The sequence below is a fragment of the Ambystoma mexicanum genome, chromosome 3q, assembly GCF_040938575.1.
Source record: "Ambystoma mexicanum isolate Mex_15411 chromosome 3q, UKY_AmexF1_1, whole genome shotgun sequence".
NCBI lineage: Eukaryota > Metazoa > Chordata > Amphibia > Caudata > Ambystomatidae > Ambystoma > Ambystoma mexicanum.
This window is the reverse complement of record NC_090926.1, coordinates 315973162-315999249: the sequence shown is the minus strand read 5'-3', so window position 1 is coordinate 315999249 and position 26088 is coordinate 315973162. Positions and strand designations below refer to the sequence as shown.

The following is a 26088-nucleotide window of genomic DNA, read 5'->3' as shown; positions in this document are numbered from 1 at the left end:
TGCAGGACAAAGACACAGGCAGTTTCGGTCACCTCCTCCAATTACTGTCCTCAGGCACCGAGTCTTTGTGGGCTTTCCAAGGGAAGCCTCCATCTTCAACCCCCCAAACCCTCAAAAAGGAGAAATGACTCATGAAGACCCCCCCCCCCCCCAGCTAGGTAGAAAACGGCTCAAAGGACAAGTTCCCGAACAGGGCTTCAAGTACAGCCACCATTTTAGGCAAATTGGGGTCCTTTGCTGCAGCTGCGAAGACAGCCTGCAGCAAAATTTCACAAAGTTGTGTGAAAAGGTACACTGCCACCAGGCTGTCCAATTGTGTCAGTAACCGAAAGGTTACTGGAGAGGTTTGAAAAGGGAGACATTGTTTCCTCTCGGCGCTCCACTTAAGGTGGGGTGTGCTGATCTCGCAAAATAAAATGCAGGTTGGACAAAGTGTTCCCCTGCCTTGAAAACAACGTGTTTTCACAGGGAAAATAAAAATGGAAGCTCTAGGAACCTCCAGCAACACTGCACAAAAAGTGCTGTGTGCTGCAATAGGAAAAGGTAGATGCCAGTAAGGTTGGAGGAAAGCACAAGTACCAAAAAGAGGTAAAAGGTGTTTCCAGGGTCAGAGTAAAAGGATGAGTGTAGAAAAAGTTTCCCACTCACCCAGGAGAATCAATCAAAAAATCCAATAGTCCAGCCAAAATGCTGGGAGACTTGCAAGTGGGGAGAATTTCACTCCAGAAGGAAAATCTACCTAACCGCTTTTACCAGCGGTTTCCCTGAAATTAAAAGTAACTCAATTTGTTTATTTTCCTTTCATACTAAGCTCCATTGCAATTGGTCATCCTTCAAAGAACTAAGGTAGAAGGGGGTCGGGGTGAGGGGGGTTTGGGTTTAGAGTGTGGAGGCGAGGGAGTAGGAAAGGGGTGGCGTCACTCTCATTTACATGTGTGGGACACATTTGTAGAGTATAAGTGGTGAAGGAAGAAAGGGTCAGTACTTTTTTGCCAGAATGGGCAAATTCGAAAATCTGATAGGAGCATGTAACTGAGTGTGTAATTTTTTTCTATTGCCTTCTGTTGTAAGTGGGTGGGGAGGGGTGGATATACTTGAGGGTATTGTCTTGGGGTGAACCTCTTAGTCTTTGTGTGTGAAGATTTCGGACTGTATGATGACCTTCCTTTTGCCTTCTGATTTAGGCAAACCTGTATTTGGGATTGCTGGTTATGTGTGGCTTCGTCCTGTTTGACACTCAGCTTATCATTGAGAAAGCAGAGTTTGGAGACAAGGACTATATCTGGTGAGTGATGGGCTGTTGGTTACTCTTGGTATTCCACTGATTGACTTTGAGAAAGTAACCGAATTTCTTTAACCGTCTCCCAGGCACTGCGTGGATCTCTTCCTGGACTTCATCACCATTTTTCGAAAACTCATGATTATCCTGGCCATGAATGAAAAGGTGAGTACTTGAAGAATTTGTAGGGACTACTGTGGGCATTCCCCCCCCCCCCCCACACACCACCATACCACCGTCCCCCTCCTCACCTCCATCTGTTCTTAGAGGTGCTAGGTGTATGTACCTTGTTCCCCACCACTGCCGCCTGTGAAACGTCACTAGCCAAAAATAGTGTTTTTCTAGAAGTGCCTGCAGTTGAGGTGCCACTGAGCAGATGCACACTCCCTCTCCCTCAGCACTCCTCTGGCTAGCATGAACCCGGTTTCCCTTTTCTTTGGCGTTTGTTTTGAACATTGCACTTAGCAGCCTTGAAATTGTTTTCCAGCCTTTTGTCACCTTCAATCTATGAAATGGCGCTAAAGTTTCTTTCATTGCTTTGTCTTTGTGGCATCCCCACAGCATTGCTCTTTTGATCTGTGCCCAAACTTTATTTCTTCCTGTTTGGTGATTGAGATGCTATGTTTAAATTCTCACATATTTTACTTTTGGGAGCAGGATGCCTCCTGTATTATTTTTATTTCGTTTCTTTGTGGATTGCCAGCTGAATGGTGGTAGGTGTATGGTGGTAGGTGTTGAGGCGCAGGGCAACTTTCAGTTATTAATCTGGCAGGAGGGACTTAGTTCAGGGTATGTGTGGAAGAAAGCTGACTTTTCCAGTATGAGTGGTCTAATATGCTTCAAACTGCACCATTTACCACTAAATTTGCTGGAAGAGAACTCTGACGAAGGGCCCCCAAACTATTCAGTAAACTTTTTCATATTTTCCTAAACCTGCTTTGACCAATGTAACTGGCTATTTACAATTTCCCACTTATTACACAAAATCCCAATGAAGTGATATTTAGATCCTACCTTTTCTGGTTTTAACCAGCATTGCTGGTCTTGTGTTCTTAAAAATACACTCTTTGCCACAATCAATTGTTATATTCCTTCGTGAAGAAGCATAAATCCATTATATGGATCCCGCGTATTGTCAGTTTTACTATCGTAACATGCTTAATTAAAATACATTTGGCAGTAAATGTTCTGAGAAATTCTTAGGGGAGAACCTCACACACTATAATGTTTCTGAAGTGCTGCCATGTTTTAAGGCCACTTGTGTCATGTGTCTAAACTCCCTGCATGGCTCTTAATTTTCTAATCATTCCTTCTAAGCGCCAATTTGGGGTCAAATGAATTTAAAGGCAATTGTAAATTGCTTGGACTGAATTGCACTTGGTTTTGCTTACTGTTAATTACTGCACTTAAGCATAGCCTCAGCAGTATTGTTTAAGTGCTAATTTGTGTTGCAATTATTTCTCTATTGAAGTGCGGATGGTGCTCATCCCTCCATTTGATGTACATGTTTGCCTCATTGTCCACAAAAGGTTTGGGGACTGTTGGGTCAGATTTTCATAATTATGATAAATCTTCCTGATCTGTGTCAACCCCAGAACCTTTTGCTTGGACTTGGTAACTCTTTTACTTTGCGCCTAGGTGAAGGGGAATCTTTTTCTCCTCTCACCTAGTCTTTTACCCTTTCAATGGGTGTGACCTTTTTATGTCTCTCCATAGTGTATGGTTGAAGTTCTAGTTTCCTACAACTTTTGGACTTGGGATGGGTTGTCCCTTTAGTCTCCCCTGCTAATTTCACTTTCCTATACTTGGGTGAACTACTGTTCCCAAGTAGTAAAGCAGTATTTTCATCCCCTTTACAATTTGTAGAAGTGATCCAGCTTATTTGGAGTGCTGGGGGATTCATGTATCCCCTTGCTTACTTACCTGGTAACCTTTTGTTACAATTGCATGAATGGCTGGTGCCAGTGGTCTTGCCTCTATGACTTTGTCTTTATTGCCCGCAGGCTGTTAATTCAGCCTCTGTAATGCACGGAAGGGCCACCATTTTGGTAAAATGGTGGGGCTCCTTTTTTGCCATTTCTTGCATGCTTTCTGTTTCTCAGGTCTTCCACGAGGTCATTCCCGCCCAGAATGGCAGGGGAAGTTTTCTTTGGCGGGAATCCATTGGATTCCCTGCCCAGGCTCCAGTACCTGAGAAGGCAGGAAGTGAGGGAGGAGTCCAAAACTCTACAGCCCTCCATCTTCCATCTTGCCTGAAAGGAACCAATTCGCAGTGGGGGGCGGGGGGTGGCTGGCTGTCCTGATTAAACGGCCAGACCACCCCTTTCTGTAAATTGCAGGGGGAGATTGCTGAAGTTGTGATCTAGTTCCAATAAATGCTCCGAACCTGAAAGCTAAGTCGACCACTGGAGCTGAAACCAAAGAGGAAGATGAAGAAACTACGATTGCAGCGATTTCCAGCAACTGGAGAGCCTGCTTTATAACCTGCTGTAACCCTTCCCTCTAATTGACCTGGGGGTCCTGAAAGCGACGTCTCCTACCAAGAGGCTGGTGAGGTCCACTAGTCTGAAGGAGACCTGCATTTTGAGCCACCCCACAACGTGCTGTGACCTTGCTGGGCTGCAATAGCCCGATATCCTGAGATCTCAAGCCATTGTGCAGTCCATGGTCTTCCGAAGTCCCAATCCGTCTGAAACTTTGGCCTCCTCCTGCCTCTCCAGAGATGTGATTTTGAATCCCTGAAGTCCCCTCGCCAGTGTGCAGGACCGAGAGTGAAGAGAATCTGACCAGCGATATTTGTTCTTCATCTGGCTGCTGTAAAAAGGTGCCAAATCCACAGCCGTGAGAATCTGTGAAGTTGATGCAAGCCTCCTGTGATTGCTGCTGCAAGTTCCCATCCAGTGTCAAGTTCTTTCTTCTCGGGACCGGGTCCTGTGCTGCTGCTGCATCCGGAAGGCATCCACCCAGAAGCTCATCTTTTCTCTTACTCTAGAGCCATAAATAAACTCTCTAATCAAGAAATGCTTCATCCTCCTACGAGCAGTAAAAATGATCCTACCATTCCTGTCATTCACCAACAAAACACTCGCCGTCAATCGCTCTCGTCATGTCTAGAATAGACTACGCCAATAGCCTATATCTGGGCATCATAGAACAACTTCTAAAAAAAACCTCAAAGCATACAAAATGTGGCAGTCAGACTGCTCCTCAAACTCTCGAAGAGAACACCTCAGACCAGCGCTGAAAACACTATACTGGCTACCAATAAAACAGCAAATCGAGTTCAGATCAATGTGCATAATGCACAGAGCAATCCACGGGGCGGAGTTCATAAGAGAAAATATAAAGGTACACCGCCCAACAAGGCCACTTGGATCCAGCAGCGACATCCGTTTGGAACCAAAACCCTACAACAAAAGAAAATTCGGAGGATCCGCTTTCTCTCACCTCAAAAACATGGAACAAGCAGCCAAAGAACATACGTAGGACATGAGATCACCTCCTATTCAGAAAACTCCTCAAATCTTGGCTCTTCACCCCATAACTAGAGAGTGCCTATGGGGGCACATACACAGCTGAAACAATGCTGAGAGGAAACCAATCGTCCCTATCTCCCTAAGCTACTGCCCATGAACTGAAGTATGGTAAGAACAATCTACAGCATATCAACTTACTAATAGAAAAATAGATGAGCTAGAATCATACCAAAGAACAATCATGCAGAGATCGGGATGGAAGGTTAAGGGTGACATGTCAATAACTCCTTAGCCTACAAAGTAAATGCAGGCAGCAATGGATCACTGACCGGAAATAGATAGGAAGGGAGCCGGTGATACTAAAAATACAGCACTAACACCAGGTGGGGGAACACTACACGCTTCAACCTGGTACACAAAGGTCGGAAAGAACACATCTGGGAACTTGCCACCCCATCACTCCTAACAATTAGACGGACAGGAAAGAAAGGGAGAATATGCCTACTCCACAGAACAACCAGATACATAGAACAACCAGATACATAGAACAAGAATTAAGGACCAAGAAATATAACCCTCTAACCCAAAAGCTCACATTTCTGCATACTAGCTTGCACACAAATCCACACAACCACCCTCTGGCACAGCAAACCGCACACACTTAACCACACCGCAACAACAAACATAACTCTCACCAACAGCACACAAGGACTCTCATCGATCCGATATTCACAGCCAAGCTCGGTGCACAGTGAAAACCGAACTGAAGCTGCCAATAGGACATCACTTCTCTCACTTTCCTACTCCCTCTTCACCTGATTAACCCCCCCCCCTTCTTGTTTGCAGATCGTCTGAGCGCCTGTGGACCAATTCCGTTGGTGACGGTGCGCGGTACAAATACCTTTTTAACATTAACTGTGTGGGCTTGGGTATTGCTGGAACACATATAGGGAGCCTTCACAGAAGTCCCGGAACACTTTAACCTTGAAAGAGAATACTTGTTTAAAGAAGATATTATTTTGACTTTCCTGTAACTGAACCCTGATCTCAACCTGCCTACAGTTGGCACCTAAACCACTAGGGTCCCTCTTCTTGCCTCTGAGAACTCATGCAATAGACTAGTGAAGGACTGGATAAGAAAAGGCTTCTAACTTGAAAAATAGAACCAGTTTACAAGTACTTAATGCTTAAAGAATTAGTGTGGTAATTGTATCTTTGTGAAAGAAGTTACAAAGTGTCATTAAATTTCGTGTGTTTTGAATGATGTGTCCCAAACACCCACTTATGAAAAGTTAGTGTTGGTACTGTTTTATCATTGCTTAACTGAGTGTACAAGCTCACCAATAACCGACCTTGAATAACATTGTGTTCTTATCGAAGTGTACCATACAGTGTTGCTTTCCCTGATCTGCTTTATACAGACCTCAAACAGTCCTTGAAGAAATACTTGCCTCTGAGTTGCTTGATTCCCTTCCTGAAAAGTAAATTGTTACTTACCTTGAATAGCTGCTTGTAGGCAAGATTATTTGCAGTACCCTGTGGGAGACTGCACCAGCCTTGTCCGCTTGGAAATAGTTAACCCAGACTTTGGTATAAGCATGTACTACACAAGTTGGTAGAGTGACTGCGCAGCCAGGCTTATCTTGAGGGGTCAGTGTCAGCTGTAGGGTAATCTCACCGAGATTCACAGTGGCAAGTATCCAAATAAACACACTCAAGGTTTCCTGATTAAACAATTATTTATTAAGTCTGTTGAATAAGCCTTCCTTGGAAGGAAGCAAAATATGTAACCCAATAATATACTTCAAAAATGCACACTCCGTTTCAATACATCCGTAGATACCCATTTGGGATGGCACACAGATACTTCCTACACCCCGAGGTGACTTAAATAACCAGGACAATGTGGACATTGATTTATCAGGAGAAGATGAGGGAATAAAACGATGGTTAACAAATATTCTTAAGCAGGTAAGTACTTTTTAAACCCTCCAATGCCAAGTAAATTAACCCTTTGCTGGGTGAAATTTTAAAGCACCAAGTCGGAGTTAAGCAGAGTCTTTCAGGGAGCCAGGACAGCCAATGTTAATTGAACAAAAGTCTGTGAGCCAAAGCACTTCTTGCAGGTATAGGTAAAAAGTCTTGCAAAATGTTTTAGAAGTCTTTGTATAAAATGAAATCACTGTAGGGCCACAAGCTAGGAGGCTTGTGAGGGGCAAAGCTGCAAGTAACTCTGCCAAGGCAACCAAGACAAGTCTCAACTGATAACTAGCAAGGCTACACAACAGGAGGTAAGCCACCCCTTAGTTTTACAGTGCCTTTGGCTAGAAGAAAGTGGTTCCAGCTGGCTTCTGTTACTGTGTAGGTTTGCAGATCCTGTTGTTCCTGGGTCTCAGTTGTGGGGACAAGAGGGAGGACGGCTGGGGACTCCTGCACTACGAATTGAAGGTCTGCATCAGCAATGGGCAAACTTCAGATCAGCAGTACTTTGAGGTTTCAGCTTCTCTCTGCTCTCGCAAATAACACCACTGCGTTTCTCGGATACCTTTTATTGACTTTCCTCGCATCTGCGGTCCAGCACTCTGAAGTGGCTCGGGCTTGGTCAGTCCTGCTTCATGGGAGTCCTGGAGCTCAGGTCCAACTTAAACGACACTCGATTCTGGTGTTTCTCTCCCTGGCAATCGGTTCCTGCAGAAGCAGTGGAAGTACAGCCAGCTCCGAGAGGATGTCCAGACGAGTTCGCTTTGGGGTTGATTGGTCCCACCAACCCAAGGGGAGAAGTCGTCCGTTGCAGGGCTTCTCTAGTAGATGCAAATTCAGAGCTTCAGCGGGGTTTCACTGGGCAAACCAACGGTCCAGGAGTTGCAGCAAGCGTCTCTTCCAAGTTCATCTTCAGATTCCTTCATCCAGTGGTCGACTCTGCCTTCAAAGCCAAAAGCCTTACCCTTTTATGCAGGTTTCTCACATTCATTCGCAGCATACCTGTCACTCACACAGCAGGGTGGCTGCCCTCCAAGAACAGCCAGCCATCACCTTTTGGGTGCATTCCTGTAACCAAGGGGATTAAGCACAGGGATTTTCGGGCACCTCCCTCGCTTCCTGCCCTGCCAGACATGCTGGAGCCAGTGAATCCTGCCAAAGACAAAACGAACAAAGGGACCAAACCTGGTTTCGCGCACAGAGTAAATCTCAAGAAAAAAGACGACCAGGGTCATTTTGGCGAAATGGGCACCCATGGGTGCTTTACTGCAGCTGCAATTGCAGCACGTGGTAGAAACACTGAATGATAGGAAAAAGTAAACACTGCCACCAGCCGTTGTTAAAAAGAGTAACATAAAAATGTTACATGAGAAACTAGGCAAAGGGGATACTAAGTAACCCCTCCAGCACCGGATTGTAAGCTGGGTCTAGAAAGTTAGAAAATTTAAGTAAAGTCAATTTCACTTCACTGCTCTTGGAAACAGTAGTTTCACCAAGAGGAGGTATTTAAACCTTTGGGAAATCTAGGAGACTTCCTTGTGACACTGCTCTGAAGGTGCTGTGTCACAATGTAAAGATGATGCCTGTGGCGTTTCTCAGAGTCCAAATCACAGAAAAATACAAGAGTGGGTTTGTTTTTCAAAGTCCTAAAGTCCAGCAAAAAGAGCTGGGGCGAGGGGGGGGGGGGGGGGGTCTCTAAGGTAGAAGGGAATTAGCAGATTTCTGAGAATTCTCCCTAACACTGCTGCTCTTCTAAACTTGTAACACTGGGTTGCGCCTCCCCTGAAATTGCCTAGAGCATTTCCAAAATAGTCAAAGGATCCATTACCTATCTTGAGAGACCGTGGGTCGGTCTTAAAGTGTAATTGGGGGTTTACTTTCCTTGGAATTGCTGAGTGCATTCTAAAATAGGTATTGTGATTTTAATACTTTTCACTAGCTTAATGCCTCTCCATAAAGTGAGTTGTTTTACTAATTCTGAACTGAGTTCTAAAAAGTAATGTTGCAAGGAGTATACTTCTAACATGGTTGGTTTATTAAGTGATTTCCTAACTGAGTGTCACTGCATGGTTTACTACCCTTGAATTACTGACTGTATTCTAAAAGTAGATCTAACCTGATTTTACTCCCCAAGAATCGCTGATTGCATTCTGAATGTGTAATAGGTTTGACTCAACTTGAACTGCCGATTGCTATTCTTAAGGTTATAATTTGGGTTGTTTCCTTCTAGTATTGTTGGTTTTTATAATTGTGCTTATATGATAAGTTATAGTACTTATTTCTCTAAACCATGTATGTTTACAATACATAGTTTCAGTGTTTGTTTGGACCATAAGTATACTACAATTTATTTGTACCCAGCTACAGCCGTCGCTCCTAAGATAAGCCTGGTTGCTCTGTCCATGCTATGAACATTCTCGGGTGGTACAGCCTTAAACTAAGAGTGGAGGTTATGTACTGTCTCAGATGTATGGTTTTATGAAGCCCTTAGTTGGACTTAAGAAAAACTGGTGTAACACTTTCCTTAGCATGTACATCTATTAAAGTTAGTACTGTAGAAACCTCAATTGATTGTACAAAAAATGCATTCTCTCCCCCCACCCCCATATTGCACCAAATGAGAAGGAAATTGATCACACAGTTTTGTAGATTTTACTTTTTTTGTTTTTAAGTGTCTAACCTTTTCTTTTTTTTAACTGTTGGATTTAAACCAGAGAAGGTGGTGTCTCCTGGCCCCAAGTATTTCATTTATCTGGCTATGGCTTTGCAGAAATTAAGCTACCTTTTTTGTTTTTTTTCTTCTGTGCTTTCAGCAGGAAAGAAGTGCTCGGGGATATTTGGTGGCGGGGGGGGATCTAGGTATGTGGGGAATGTCAAAGGGGCCCAAATGGCATGTTGGGCATTTTGCAGAGGGCTGGAGAGCCTGGTTCGAATTTTATTGTATTTGTCTTTATCGTGGAAAAAGCACAAGACCTGATCATTAAGTGTCATAGGAACAAGCAATGGGGAAATGGTACAACGGGAGTGGAACATGAGGGATTTTCCTAATTGGAAATGGGGGTGGGGGGTGGAGGGGTGTAGGAGGGGGATGAGGTGCGAGGACCTCAAAAGATACAGGGATGGAAATGAAGATTTCAAAGGGGAAAGACTACATTTTGATTTAATCAGAAAACTCAGCGTGTCCCTGGGAACAGTTTTCAGGGCAATACAATGCAGCAGCACAGGTATCGCAGCTATGGTTGTGGGCAGTTTTTTGGGGTACAATCCCATGGGAACAAGAGTGTTACCGAAGGGGGCAATGGTCACTGGGCCCTAGTGCTTATGCTTAGGACGTAGGCCAATGCAAGTGGGACTTGATGATATATGGGCCACTGCTATAGTACATGGCCACTGTCTTTTATCTTTTTTGCAGAGTGCCCATCTGGATAAGAGATCTAAAATTATTCTTTTAGAAAATGTTTTTTGTATTTTGGCTGCTTTCCTTCCTCCCATACACTTCCATGGGACACCCTTTCTTTGTGCTTACTTTTCAATGCTGATCTTGCGGATCTACAAAAAGCAACAATTGCCTTAACAGCGTACAGAAGCACGGTTATATGGCATCTGATCAAATTGCGGTCGCTTTTGAAGCTTTCCTCGTGAGGAGCCCGAGAGCCCCAAATGGTAAAGCAGATTCCGGCAGACACAATGCGGTTGTTTTCCGCAATGCCGCGTTGTCTGCCTGAATCTGCTTTTCCATTTGGGGCTCTCGGGCTCCCCGTGGGGAGCCCGAGAGCCCCAAATGGTAAAGCAGATTCCGGCAGACACAACGCGGTTGTGTTGGAAAACGCTGCAATTTTAAAATCGCAGCGTTTTCCAACACAATAACGTTGTATTTATGTTTGCGGTCGCTTCAAAAGCGACCGCAAACATAAATACGTTTTTAAAGCTGCGGTTTTATTTCTAAGTTTTCCGGGCTCCTCCAGCCCGGAAAACTTAGAAAAAAAAACACAGCTATTGCTTATTTTTTGTAAAAAAAATAAATAGCACTTAACGAGATTCAGCTGCAGCTTTCCTGCTCTGGTCTCCGGTCCGCGTCCTCCGAGTCCCGGCACTAATGAAGGGAAAGCCACCCAGCGGTAGACTTTGTTTACTACAGCTGGCTGGCTTTTCCTTCATTAGTGCCGCAAAAGCCAGCACAGGAGGGCCTCCATTTCACAAAATGGCGGCACCCCTGTTCTTGCTTTTTCTAATTTTGAGCTTGAATAGCTCAAAATTTTACATAGGAAGTTTTAAAATGGAGGATGCTAGTATTTTTTTTTTTATGTGGCCTATCTATTTTTTAAATAAAAATGTTTACTAGACCATCCCTTTAACATTAGCCTGTGTCCGATCTAGATAGAAATGTGAATGTTGGCATGTGCCACACTTAGATGAACTGTGAATGATAAGTGAAGCACTCAAATGGAATCCTGATCACTAGCCTGCCTCACATCTAGACAGAATATTGAAATTTACAACCGCCACACTCTGATGGAACAGTGAATGATAGCAAGCATCACACTTAGACATAATTGCAAAGACAGCAATGCCAACTAACCAATCTACTAACAATTTCACCCCTCTGCATACACCTCTCAAACTCTAACCAAACAAAACCACAACCCTAAAACGCAGCAATCCGCACAAACTTCACTTCACTACACTGCAACAACAAAACAAACCGCACTTAGACTTGCACAACAGCACAAAACGACTACCGACCATAAAACACCCCAAGCCCAGCCAACAGACCCACCGGGCTGAGGCTGCCAACAGCACATCACTGCTCTCTTGCACTTTTCCAGACTCTTCCCACTAACTCACCTCCTCTTCCCCCTCCCCACCCCTCTTTCAGAGCCGCCAGGGGACCACTCCGGTGGTGGTAGTGCGCGGTACAAATATCCTTTAACATGAACTATACTTAAGATCCATCACTAGGACCTGGACCCAAACCAGTGGTTGCCTTATTTTAAGAGTGGATACCAGTTTTGAGCCGATGGTGTAGATGGTATCGGGCATTTGGGTAGAAACCAGGCTGGCAGCTCAGAGTTCTGATATCAAGAGTCACAAGTCAAATAGACTGGCGTCTAAAAGTTGTAGAGACTCTAGCAAACATTTTCCTGGTGGAATTAACTTTCAAGATGTTGCAAGAAGTTGCATATGATTTGTGAATAAAAGAGCAAGTCCTGGAGGCCACCAGGGGACGCGCTTATGGTTGCTGCCTAGGCATACTGCTCCCATGTCATCGGGTCACACAGTTGAGAGAGCCTCCACTTTGGTGTGTCCTCCTGGTCAATATCCTCCCCATCATTTGGGCATCCTGTGCACCACACCATGTTAGAGTACCCTGATAAAACTGGTGCGACATAAATCGGGCGGATCGCTCAAGGAGGCGCTGAGATCAAATGGGGTGAGATCTCTGCGGGAAAAGCAAAGTGCTTTCCGGGATGCAGCGCTCCGCAACGGCGACTAGCAACAAGGACCTTTGAACTGCACCGGGGCCCACCGAGAGAACTTGAGGTGTTGAAGCAGCAGCGCTGTGATCACACTCTGTGGTGAAGGTTGGAATCGGAGTGCAGCTGATGGGCGGCACCCAACCACCTGAGTGGGGACCAGAAAGGTGGTAGGCACTCCGGAGTGGTGATCAGCACCTGGGGGTGACGGAACCTGGATCATACGAACCAGGACCGGCCCAAGTGGTGGAGGAGTGGGGAAAGGTGCAAGGTGGTTGGGTGCCGGGGCCCCAGGAGGGTGAAAGGGCCACGACGTAGCTTGGACCACTGAGCTGTGGGGCTTGTATGAACACGGTGGCGAGGTGCCCCCATGGGCAGAGTAAGTGTCGGGAGCAGCTGTAGGCCCCTGACTGAGGGCTGTGTAGGAGAGTACCATAAGGTCTGATGAAGTTTGACCCAGGGTGCAGAGGCTGAGACATAAGCTGTGGGCCCGCCTTATTGGAGGAACACTCGGGCAAGGTCAGTGGGCTGGTGCTGGGGCGTGCGGATAAACTGTGTGGCACCCTAATGGACTAATGGGGTCAGTGGAATCTTCTTTGGGGGGCCGAGCTTGAGTAGTGACCAAAACCATCTGGTATCCCAGAGATCCCTTGGAAGGGAATGGTGCTGAGGAGCCCAGAGAGTACGGGGGGGGTACCTCCAGTTGAGGAGGTTGGAAGCAGCTGGTGAGAGGTGACTGAGCCAGTTCAGGATATGGTTCCCAACAATGGGGGCGGGGGGGCAGGGGGGGAGAATCATACACAAGGTGGCAAAACTTGTTTGGAAATGACACCATTGACGAGCTAAGATAATAGGTTGCACAGAGTAGGTGGGGCAAGTAGAGGCCCAGTGTCTGTCATAGCCCGTTTTCACAACTATCCGGACAAGCGAAAGATGCGGGAGGAAAAAGCGAGGGTCGTAGGCACGGTGGCGCTTGGAATTTCGAAAATTACGATCTTTCAAGACCTGGCCTCACTTAACTTGACGAATAAATGTTTATGTACAGCCCTTACGAAATGGCTAAAAGAGAAGGGGGTGAGACAGATGGGGGATTTCCCTTCTCCATTTCCTTCAAAGTAGATGGTTAAAGCTACAGACTGCTCAGAGGATGACATCCATAGGGCTACGGGAGGATTTACAGAATGCGTGTCCATAACGAAAAGACTATCAAAGGTGCCGGAAGATGGACAGTGGCGTATAAAAGGTGCAAGGTGCCCGGGTTGTGGAAATTTAGGAAGCTGAAAACCCCTCCAGCTGGTGGCACCTGACTTGGGAAGTGAATACCTCCCTGGAGGCTTACAGTGGCGAGCCGGGTGCCTCGGGGTTTATTTTTTGTTCACGTTTGGTGGCATATTCTGAGTTTCATCTGGGGGGCTTACAGTTGGATGGGCCGTCCTTGAAGGGGAAGACTATTGATCCCTAGTTGGGAGTAGTTGGAGAATTTGACAAAGATTGGAGCGGAAGTGTAGGAGTTTGGGGGGCAGGGGTGGAGAAATGGAAAGGCACTCTTGTTTCGGAGGAGCATGTGGAGGTGACCCAGTGAATCTGGTCCTATTGGTGGTTCGGTGCTCGACCATTGATGTTAACTGGAAGGGGCTGGGCACAACAAGGGGATGGGGGGGATTGAAAAGGGCCAGCGCGGGATGGCGAGTGCGATTTGTCTTGACCTAGTTGGACTATGAGATTGTCTGGGCTGTTGAAGGCATCAGTGGTACAGCGATGGTGGACCTGAACAGGGAAGAAAGGAGTGATCGCTTACGGATTTGCACGTTAAATGTGAAAGGGCTTAATTCACGGACTTAAAGGTCTTTGGTGGCTAGAGGGTTTCGGAGAGTGGAGATGGGTGTTCTTTCTCCAAGGAACCATGCTCTCCAGGGGAGAGGAAGGAAGGTAGGTTCCTTGTGGTCTTCTGTGGACAAGTATATCGGGTGTCAGGGAAAGGCTAGAAAAGGGGGTTTGGTATCATGCTACACAAGACTGAAGATGGAGGCAAAGGTATGGAGGTGCGCAGAGGGAGGGTGCTAATACCGTGGGGTCTCATAAGGTGGGGTGATTTATGTTTGTGCGTTGTATGCTCCATCAGCCATTTTATTTTATTAAGCCTTTGTTGGCAAGTATCCTGAACGGGGGGTGGGGCCTTTAGTCGTGGGAGGTGACCTTAATATGTGGGTGGATTTGCAGCTGGGCAGAAGAACCTTGGGACCGACGGGAGCTGGGGCCCCCTCTTGGTGAGTGGAGATGGATTGCAGGTGTGTCTGGTCTCGCACAGCCGGTGCGGTGCTTTTTTCACCCTCGAGAGGGGCTTCTCATTTTACTCTCCGCCCCACAGGACCTATACTCGCGTAGGTTATCTCTGTATTTCAAGGGGACGTTTGGAGGTTGCGTTGAGCTCAGAGATCCACCATTGACTGGTCTGATAATCATATGGCCTTCCTCGACTTGTCTTGGACCGGTTTAGGTCCTGGTAACTCTCTATGGAGATGTAACCAGTCCCTGTGGAAGGACCCAGTGTTTAGAGAGGAGCTTGAGGGCGTGATACAGGACTGCTTCCTTCTGATGGGACAGTGAGGAAGTGGATAAGGGCACGGTATGGGGTGCGCCAAAGGGGACATGGAGGGGCGTATTGATCAGAGGGGGGGCATGTGGGGAGAGTACTCTGCTAGAGAATATACTGCGCGCAGAGATGGGGGTCCTGGAAGGACCGATACAAGCATCGGAGGAGGTGGTGGGGAAATGGATGGAGGAAGTGAGGGGTAAGCGAGAGGAACTTTGGCTAGTGAAGGAAGGTAGGGTAATTCAGAAACTTCAGTTTCTAAAGCAGAAATATTACAAAAAAGGGATGAGGCAGATGCCCTACTGGCAGCGCGACTACGTGGGCAGCATGTTGATAGATGGATACTACAATTGGCAAACGCAATATAAAACAAATTCAACATGAGTAAAGGCCATGTTCTTGTAAATTTTATAGTCCGCTTTCTAGGTTTTACTGTTTCATTAGGAAACTGAAGGTACAAGACCAACACAAGCAGATAAACATTTTACAGCGCATGTAGTTACTTTTTAGAATAGGGGAACCAATTCAACGGCAAGTACTAACTTGGCAATTACTTTTCAGAATTACAGTATGAAATTCAAAGGTGAGTGACTTTGTAATACTTTGTTTCAGACCAGTATGACAGAAACAGACACAAGTTACTTTGCAATACTTTTAAAGAGGCTATTGCTTTAGTAGTCCATCCCAATCTAGTTATGAAGTCTTTCAGAGTCCGATTGGAGGTGAAAAAGGAAATAAGCTGTAGAAAGTCCAGAGTTTCTGTGGAAATTAGCCAGTAGCTGTTTTTGTGGGTAAAAGGGTTCAGGGACTTCGTAGAAGGCTCTCTTAATGCACACTAGCGTTAAGCCTGGGCGAATGTGTATGGGCGAACTCCCAAATGTACGAATCGCCACCATAGTTGTGCAGGAGAATGGCTCGGTGATTTTTGTTTATTATTACAGTGCCTTGGCAGTGAAGATGTAGGTGGATGCCTTCACGATGCAGTAGCTACAGGAACCAGTTGTCTAATTCTTGGTCTTCAGATTAAAGAAAGGACACTAAGGGATTTTGCAGCAGCAATCAAGTGGAAAGGGTCCCAGCAAAGGATTCTTCGTTGCTGCTCACAATTCAGTTTTTTTTTTTTTGTGTGTGCATTTTCCAGGACACCGGATGAACTGTTGACATCTGATCGATCTCGCTTTCTCGGTCCAACACTCTGGTGAGGGGACTTCAAGGAGTGGAATCTTGCCTCTGGAAGGAGTCCACCAAAGTTTCATTAAGATTGATTCTTCGAAAGGAAGTGCACAGAACTCTGGCTTGGGGTCCCATGGTATTGGTGGTTTGCAGCCGAGGAAGGGCGCAGCTTGTCGTGGGATTGCTAGAAATGTAGTTGGTGTTAAGACCGATTGGTGTCACCAGTCCAAGGGAAGAGGACTTCCTGTTGGGAGCTCATCTGTTGCATGGAAGAAAGGGTCAGCACAGCAACTGTCACTCGGCAGGCATCTACGGTAACGAAGTAGCTACAGGCGTCTTCTTCTCTTCGTCCTTATCGGATTCAAATCCAGTGATCGACTTGTCTTCAGCCTCCCGATCCAAGCCATTTAGCCAAGAACCCAACAGTTTCGGGATCCTCCCCTGCTTCCTATCCTCAGATACTCTGGCTTCCCAAAGAATTCCCAAGACAAAATCAAACCAGGACACCGCCCCCGAGCACGGCAGAAGGACCAAGAAACAGCAAAAAAAAAGTGGTGTCGAGTTTCTTCTTCTGATCACGTGGAGACTGAAGAACCCCACTAACCCCTACGAAGTGGCAGACTCCAAGTTTTAGTAACTTCCTGAGACTTATCCACGGGGGTGGGGGGAGTGAATGAAACAAAATGGCACAACACGGCTTGCGACTCCTTCTGTTCTCCCGTCGATGGCTGTAGACTGTCAGGTTTTTTGGGAAAGTGGGGTACAATGACTAGCCTGAGCATGAGAACACTCTGGCGTATTTGTGTACAAGCAGTAGCAGTGGGTAGGGAACACAAGAAAATGTCTCCAATCTTCCTTAACCATTTATTCCAGAGATATGTTGCTGTCGGCTCACAAGATGGAGGATTGAGCTGTAATCCAGGGCAAGTTAGTGTTTTGCCAGGGTAACATTCTACAATGGAATGTTTAGGACAGGTTGGAGGTGAACACCTTTTCCAACTGCCTTTTATCGGATATGTCAAGTGAGGAAGTCAGGTTTTGTGTCAGCTCCTTTTTAAGGTCTTTTTAAGTTGTCTTGGACAAGAGTTGAGAATCGGGAAGAGCAGCTGTAACAGTTTACTGGGGTGAGCGCTGCGATTTGAGAGTAATTGCTCATTACAATTCAATATTTCTTAGTCTGTTAAGTGACTGATTAATTGGCAAAGGCTGACATGATTATCAATAAGTTGCTAATTACTGTGAAAACAAAGTGAATAATGTAAAATGGAGGTTTTGTTCATGAACGGAGCAAGGGAGTGTGACATTGCGCTTGAAAGACTTACTGTACTCCTATTCAGTTACTGCATGGCACGAACAGGAAAGAAAGGTGTTACTCTGAAGTTCTTGGCTTTTGCATTAAATATGAAGCCAGCAAACTTAAAATTTCTGATAACAAAACCGAAAGAAAACTCTGGAGATGCGCGCTCACCACTAGCTGGCTTTTGGTATACGCTTGCACAAGTAAAGCTCCGAGCAGGTTTGAAAGGTGATGTAAACTAAAACACTTAACTGATCTTCGGAATGAAGCAGGATCCTGCAGAGTTATAAACTCTGCATTGCTTTTGCGTTAGTCTTTTTGAGCTTGTTGCTCTTCGTTGGACTCTGGCCACCATTTTGTTTTTCATTAGGGTTGTTGTAGTCTTTAGTTCTGTTTCATGTAGTTCTATAAAACATTTAAAATGTAATGGACTTTAAAAAGACATTTTAGAAAAGCTGAACTTTTTTTTTAATAGGCATATAAACACGTTCCGTTTTTAAAAGGATTTGACTTTTGCAAGTTGTTAGATAAGTTTGATATGTTATGCATAAGTTTGCATAAAAGGCTTTCAGAGATAAGAAAATAGTCTGAATAAGAAGTAAAGGAAGGTAATTATTTTGCTAGAAAGTTACATTTCCAGAATTCTTCTACCAAGAAAGTTGGACAGAAGGGGATAAAGGTTTTAAAAACGAATTCATAACATCAAATGTGCACCATGCATAACTACAGTTGAATAAAATCCTCCTTAGCATTTGCGGAGGATACACAAGTAATTTAGGAAGGGAGGTTGGGTGTTAAAAAGGCTCTTGTACTAACACTATTTTAATCTTTGAGCAGGGAGCTCAGCAGTGAAGTAAGAAGAGCTCCTGTGCCTTTTGTTCTTTTCTCCAATTCCCTCCGCACCCCTAGGCTGGCCTGAGTCTTGCTGGAAATGACAGTGGGACACAGAGCAGTCCGACCTCCTACTCTCAATCCTCTTGAAAATGCTTCCCACCTGATGTTTGAATCCTCTTTCTATCTTCCAAGTGCTGACTGTGGTTTTGTTCATGGTCATACACTACTCAGGATTCTGCAAGGGCAATGCATGGGATGTCTCTCTAGAGATTTTATTTTTGTTTAGTTTTTTCCTTCAATAAATTCTTTTTGATTGCTTCTGTTTTATCTAATATTCTCCTCCCTTGTTCTATCTTGTCTTCCCGTAGATTCTCTTGACCTCTTACAATACTAGTCTTTATTAAATGTTTGTTTTCTCATTCTTTAAAGCTCCTGCTTAGTCTCTTTGCAGCCGCTCACTGCCTTCTCTTCAAAATTCGTTTTCTCCTGTTCATCGCACTGAATCTTCACTTGGCCACCCACTGTACGAGTCACTCTCTCATAAAATGCGTTTTTATTTCACTTGCCTTTGTTCGAGTAACAGCGCAGCAGTGCTCTGGTTTCTTTCAGAAGACTTGTTTGCTTGGTAACCTAACGCCTGACAGTCACAGCACCACCTCGTGCAAAGAGGACCTTTCCTCTAAACTGCTTGCGCGGCAATGAAAATGGGTAGCAGGCAGCTGTGCTAGTAATCTTCAGTTACCTTCTGCCACAGCAGTTTCTTACACCAGCGCTCTTCCTTTAAAGCACTTTTAAATTATTTACACATCTGGCCTAATATTTACAATACATATTTACATCCCACTTTTAGCTCTCCCTTCCCAAAGGGACTCTTCCCTTCCTCCCCTTCCCCCAGAGACTCCATGCTCTGTTTCTCTCCAGGCTAGACTATTGCAATAGCCGCCGCCTCCTCCTCCTTAATCTACCGTCCTCCACCCTGCGACCCCGCCCCCCTTCCAGTTAACCCAGAATAGGGTAGCAAGACTTATTCTTGGCCTCAAGCCCAGGGACCATATCTCTCCTGCCCTACGAAGCCTTCACTGGCTCCTGGTCTCGGCACAGATTATATTCAAATCCCTCTGTATCATACTGTCAGGTTTCCTTTAATTAGTCCCCTTTATTTCTGTGTGGGTTAGAAGTTTTCTACTGCAGTTGGTTTGGCCTTGACTTTTCTATACAGATTCCTGACTCTGGCCCAAGGCAAGATGGAGTTTTACAATAGAAGCTTTGATTGGCTAGAGAGAACTGCAGGACAACAATGAACGTTCTAAACTGTCACTCTCTGCCTTTCATCGTCGTTACCCCAGCTGAGAGGACGCGTTTGTAGCTGCTCCTGCTGAAGTCTTGGGCCTAGTGGATTTGAACTTTCAAATCTTGGCAGTCGAGGGGCTACTTATTCGGGGTTGTTCAGGAGAAGTATTCAGGTTCACAGGAGAGTTTTTCGGAAGTTCTTTTGGAAAAGAAACATTCTTAAGCTAAGTGACTTTATTTGGATATTTCAATCTGAGCAACAGATTTAATTAGTGACTTTTAGAGAAAGTAAATGTAAATACAATAGTAGAACTGTGATGTTACACTGATAATAGTTCCACGTTTAATTCTTAAAAGCGCGTGTGTTCATTGTGCGTGTATTCATAGCGTGTGAAAAGACTGCTAAGTGATTTCTACAGCGCGTGTGTTCATAGCGCGGGTGTTTATAGCGCGTGCACGCGAGCGTGAGAGAAGACTTCTACGTGATTTCTACAGCGCGGGTGTTTATAGCGCGGGTGTTAATAGCTCATGTACACGAGCGTGAGAAAAGACTTCTACGTGATTTCTTCAGCGCGTGTTTTTCTCCGGCGCATATTTTCTTCAGCGCGTGTAAATCTTTGCGCGTGTGGACAAGTTTGCAAGTTCTTAAAGAGACAATGTACTTCTTTAAGAAAGAAGAACTGGATTCCTTTTAAGCCCATCATAACTGGAACATTATACAGTTTTAAAAGGCATGAGTCAAGGTTCTTAAGGCTACATTACTCGAAAGGAGTTGCTGTTATTTTCAAGATTTTCAAAGCAAAAAAGAAGGTAGAAAGATTTTATCAGCAATTACTCTTATCTTCTCTAAGATCCTTAAAGAGAAGAACCAGGTATGATTCTTTACATTTTAGTTAAGGGTATAGAGTTTTCAAAATCAAAAGGTAGTTAAGTAATTTGAGGATTTTGTGTGTTCTTATGTATTCACTGCAGGTTCCGCATCAGCTAGTCTAGACGTCGCCAGCCTGGTGTTTCTTATGTTATCCACTTCCCCCTTTCCCTTTGGGGTGTAGTTTACAGAGCCTAGTATAAACTGGTTCTGAGGATTACATTTCAGGGGGATTGTCGGGGGTTCAGCAGCTTCCGCGGACACAGGATATCTCTCAGCCTGACACATATACAAGGCAATCTGGGGCCGTGGACCACTCCTTCTAGACTCCTCCATTCCTCTGACACCAACTCCCTGCATGTTAAGCACTTTTCCTAAACCGAGCTGGTGGGCGATCACTTTCCTCAGTTAGCTCCCTCCTGTGGAACAGCCTCCCTCTGCATCTTGAGCAAGACCTTAAGTTCTGAAAAAGCCACAAGACCTTTCTCTTTACCTCCTCCTTCCCTGCTGCTCTTATAGCAGCGTGACTGATGTATAGGGCGCCTGTGTCCTCGGCAGTGCTCCAGATAAGATTTTGAGTGGGAGTATTTTACGCATGATTTTTCAAATTGGAGCGCAAATGCGATTTCAAGAGTAAAAATTAGATTTCTCCTCTGCAAGAGAGTATAACTTATCCAACACATACGTTATGGGTATGAACACATTTTAAAAGGGTGCATGCTTTGTGTTGCTCGCTTAGCTGTCACAGATTTGGTCTTTCAGTTGGAAATTCCACATCATGCATAAGAAGGCTATGCTGCTGACAAAAGAAATGCTACATTGCCATCTAGTGGTGGAAAGTATGTTTTTTTAATGAATAAATCAAAGCGTACACGGTACGCAGTACAAAATTAAATGGTCCGTATTTGCCATATTTACATGCGTAAAAGGGCAAGATACGCACGTTAACTGGTAGGCTGGTCCTCGGGGCCTTGGACTCCCCCACCCCCAATCTCTCATCCCAGCCGCTATCTTTTTACTGCACTTACTTGGCTCACCCACTCATTGGTGGTTGCACTTACGTTCTTCTCTTAGCACTTACTCTGAGCACTTTCTCGTGAGGATCAAAACACCTTATCCCTCCCCCTCCCGCCTCTGCAATTGCACATTCTGAACACCCACAAGGCATAGTAGGTTCATCTCCCCTTCCTCTCATTATTTGTTTGTACTATTATTGCAATTATTTATCCTTGCTGTAATTGTCTTCCCCTGTCCCCACGCTGGTTGCCCTGTGGGCGCAAGAGCCTAATAAGTGACCAATAAATAAAAAAAGCTTCCAGACTTCATGCACTTAAAGCAGAGTGCACTTAAAGGACCAGTGTCACTGCGGTAACTTTTCACTATAATCACTAAATCCACATATATACACATGTATACATTCACCATGGGGGCGTGTCTTATTAAAGAACAACACTTTTCTGAATACAGAGTGAAGTATTTTAGAAACAGTTGGAAACCTGCAAGTAGTGAGACCTTAGAAAAACAAACACACTGGCTTTTATAAAAATCGCCTAGCACTGCAAAATCCCTTTCCTGCTAAAAACAATGGTGCCTAGTGCCCTAAAAGTCACCCCCTGATTACTTCAGAATCCACCCCTAGGTTTACGGAATTAGCTGGGCCTTCATATTTTGAATGATGGTTCCTTTGGAGGGATTCTAGGGGTGCAGTGGTAAATATTCAGTGTCTGAATTGGGTCCGCCTAATCGGCAGTTGCATGTTTGGCGATGTGGCTTGGAAGTTGTACGACCCAGGCACAATGAGTTGAAAAACATGATTTTTTGCGAATCTCCCAGGACACAGAGTGCTGGCAGTGAAGTTCACTGTGCGCAGGTCATGGAAACGGACCTTTGTTGCAGAGACTGACACTGTTCCTGTAAGGCCCTTCTTTTTGCTGGAGAGCAACAACTGTAGGAGGATGGTTATTGTGAGTCTATGGAGTACTAAGTCTGAACTTGAGATGTCGATTGGTTAGCGAAGAGACCCAGGAAGGAGGTAGTCGGTTTACAGGATGGCGCTGGGAACCACCTTAATGCTTCCAAGGGAAGGGCCCTCCAGGAGGTCAGACTGGTTGTTCTGCTGGTTCAGAATTTGAACATGGGCCTTTGAGAAGTCAGCAGAGGATCGGGGCTTTGCTTGAGCCAATGATGGTTGGCTGCAATTGACGTCATTGGTCTTCAGCAGGCTGCGGCTCTTCGAAGGGTTTTTCCTGGCTCCAATGACAATCTGAAGAATGGCTTCAGAAGTCCTTTTCATTCTACATCTGTGCTAGGGGTCACCCCCTATGCTTACCAATGGTAAGAATCTGCACCATTCAAACTTGCAATGGTTGTCCAAAAATGGACATCCTCTTTCCTTCAGATCTTCCCAGCAAAAGCATATTTTGGGCAAAATGTGGACTGGGACTAGAGCATACCAACTCCCACATCAGCCTGCTCAGGAGAGACCTGGGTTTGCCTGGGAAAGGGATTTCCGTGTGTGATATTTTCAGACCTGAGGGGGCAGGAAACGTGTAGCATGGCCATTTTGGAGTATATGGCAGTAAAATGCAAAGGTGCATGCGAGGGTGCGGTGGAATAAAAACCATGGTAGAATATCTGCTGCCACCAACCTTTCTTGACACATGAAAAGCAATAGGAATGTTACTAATAACAAAAAGACCTTGGTGTAAAGGTGATGTGTACAGCTTAAAGGAATATCGAAATGAAGCACAGGGTTCCCCTGCACTGATGGGTATATGGACTGATCAGTGCCCTAAACCTAGATTAGCTAAGCAAAGCAAAAGGGCTTTACTTCGCTTCAGGTAGTCGGGCCAGGAAGCAAACAGTAGCAAGTTTCGTTGAGGTCTATGGGGTGAATGTCGAGTATTTCCCACCTCACCTAGCTAGAACTGGATTCCATTCAGTTAGGGATGCACTTTTTAGTGGGTTTGGAGCTTGCATAGGAAAATTATCAAATATGGCACTTACCAGCTGGCTTTGAATGGCCTGTTTTTCAGTGGTAAATCAAAGGACTTTAAAAAACCCATTCAGCCATTTTGTTAAATCTCAGGGAGAAAATGGCTACACTGCAGTCCACCCTACAAAAAAGTAAAGCGCTGGATTCAGCCTGTAACATTGAAAAACAATTTTAGAACTCAGCCCGTGCCCTATTGATGCGTAACCCCTGCCCTGGTAGCTGTATTGACAACTGCTAGAAAGATTTTCCCCCCACTGCCCTTTGGTGAGACCTCTTTATGGTGGTAGCTGTGGCCGAGCAGTGAGGCTGAACTAGAGAGGAAGGCTGGCAGCGAAGTACAGTTAATACCCCGCAGTTGCACCTAAAAGATATACTACACTGGTATACTCAAAAATATACACTTTATGATATAATCACAGGTAATCTATTTGTTAAAATAAGTTGTTTGAGTTAAACCAAACATAGGATTACTGTATGTATCAAAATAGTAATGGAGGTTGAAGACTAAATCCTATGCGGCTGTCAGGCTGAGAGGTCCTGTGTCCGCGGAAGCTGCTGAACCCCCGACAATCCCCCTGAAATGTAATTCTCAGAACTAGATTTAATTCAGCTCTGCAAACTACACCCCAAAGGGAAAGGGGGAAGTGGATAACAAAACAACACCAGGCAGACTGCAGGTTCAGCTTTGGTTAGCCTTGACGCAGAGGATATAAGAAAAGCAGATGCAAATCCTTTTATTACTTACTTAACCTTAAGAGTGGGAAAGACTTTAAATCCTTAACTAATAATTAAGAATCATACCTGGTTCTTCTCTTGAAATTTCTTAGAGAAGCTTGTAAAGAAGCTGAAAATCTCTTACTTGAGACTCTTGAAATTCACAGCAACTTCTTAATTTGGGCAAACCTGGAAAGTTTTGCTCTTTGCTTTTTTTCCAAAATTCACTAGTTGTCCAGTTAAATAGTCTTTACTTTTTCTTTCTTTTTCTTTCAAACTTTTCTTTTGTTTTCAACTTTTTACAATTCAATAAAGTTTGTGAATTCTTGAATAAACACGTACAAAGCACACACGCGGATTATCTCAATACAGAAGATTTGCACGTTAAAAACTTCCTGCGTTGAAGAACACGCGCACTGTAAGAAAAGTCCACGCGCTTGTAAAAACACACGCGCTTGTAAAAACACACGAAGCAGAATTCACGCGCAAACGGAATCACGCGCAGATAACACACGCACACTTGTAAACTCCCCGCTGATGAATTTCAGCGCCTATTCACACGCGCCTTATAACCCACGCACAAAAGAGTTCTCGCGCTGAAGCACGCGCGTTTGAAAACACACGCGCTATAGAGTTCTCACGCGGCGAGCCGATTCTCGCGCTAGGAATTACACGTGCTGGAAAAACACACGCGCTATAGAGTTCTCACGCGGTGAGATGATTCTCGCGCTAGGAATTACACATGCTGGAAAAACACACGCGCTATAGAGTTCACACGGCGAGCCGATTCTCGCGCTACGAATTACACGCGCTGCAAACACACGCGCGCTATAGAGTTCTCACGCGGTGAGATGATTCTCGCGCTAGGAATTACACGTGCTGGAAAAACACACGCGCTATAGAGTTCTCACACGGCGAGCCGATTCTCGCGCTAGGAATTACACGCGCTGGAAACTCACACGCGCTATAGAGTTCTCACGCGGTGAGCCGATTATCGCGCTAGGAATCTCACGCGCTGAAAAACACACGCGCTATAGAGTTCTCACGCGGCGAGCCGATTCTCGCGCCAGGAATTACACGCGCTGGAAACTCACATGCGCTATAGAGTTCTCACACGGTGAGCCGATTCTCGCGCTAGGAATCTCACGCGCTGAAAAACACAAGCGCAGTTGAATACACTCGCACGCGCAAAGGTTCAACGGTTAGTTTCTGACTACACGCAGTACGCGTCTTTTTTCAAATAGCTTCAAGCGCACTCAAAGTTCAAAAATATAAATTCAAAGGTAAAACTCCACGAGTTCTCACATAAATGTCATTAAGATAAACAGAGCTGCAGTTAAAACAAAGTCACTTATCTCCAGAACAATTTCTTAAAGATCTTCAGAGTTTTCTGTCTTCAAAACGAATTCCTGACAGCTGATAGCTTCTCCTGAAACCCCACAAGAAAGTAGCCGCTCAACTGCTAAAGCCTGAAGGATTAAATCCACTAGGCCCAAGTCTAAAGCAGGAGCAGCCACTAAACACGTCCTCTCAGCTGGGGTTTAGATGATGAAAGGCAAAGAGTAACAGTTTAGAATGTTCATTGTTGTTCAGCAGTGTTTTCTAACCAATCAGAGCTGTCACTGTGAAACTCCATTTTGCCTTGGGTCAGAACCTGGATTCTGAATCAGGAAGTTAAGGCCAAACCAACTACAATAGAAAACTTCCCACCCACACAAGGCTAATCTAAAAAGGATAATAAAAGAGAAATAATGGGAAAACAACTTGAATAAGGGAAAATAGCCTAAATAGGGGAAGGAAACCTGACAGCGGCCTAGAGCCCAGGACGCTGGTCAAAATCTCATCAGGAGCCATCAAGGCCCCAAACCGACGAGAAATTGTAGAGGGCTTTGACAAGTCGAGAATCCAGCCCTTCGGAGGGCATCATTGACGAAAAGACAACTTTGACACTAACAGAGCCTACGGTATTGGTGTCGTCGACGACTGGGTCGAGAACTTGGATGTCATTGGCCTCAAAGCAGTGATCGACAGTGGTCCGAAGCTGCCAACGGCACAAGTGAAGGCTTATAAACCTTTGCCAAAGAAGGATTTATTTAAGCCATTCTCCTCAATTTG

General features: G+C 45.1%; 1 protein-coding gene across 5 annotated transcripts in view; it reads left to right on the top strand.

Moving 5' to 3' along the window:
* Positions 1-26088, top strand: part of TMBIM6 (transmembrane BAX inhibitor motif containing 6) — a 96763-nt gene that overhangs the window by 56891 nt on the left and 13784 nt on the right. For all 5 annotated transcript variants that reach the window (XM_069653873.1, XM_069653868.1, XM_069653872.1 and 2 more), the window contains exons 8-9: positions 1185-1285; positions 1369-1444. In XM_069653873.1, the coding sequence (XP_069509974.1) occupies positions 1185-1285; positions 1369-1444 (177 nt within the window). The remainder of the gene's footprint in view (positions 1-1184; positions 1286-1368; positions 1445-26088) is intronic.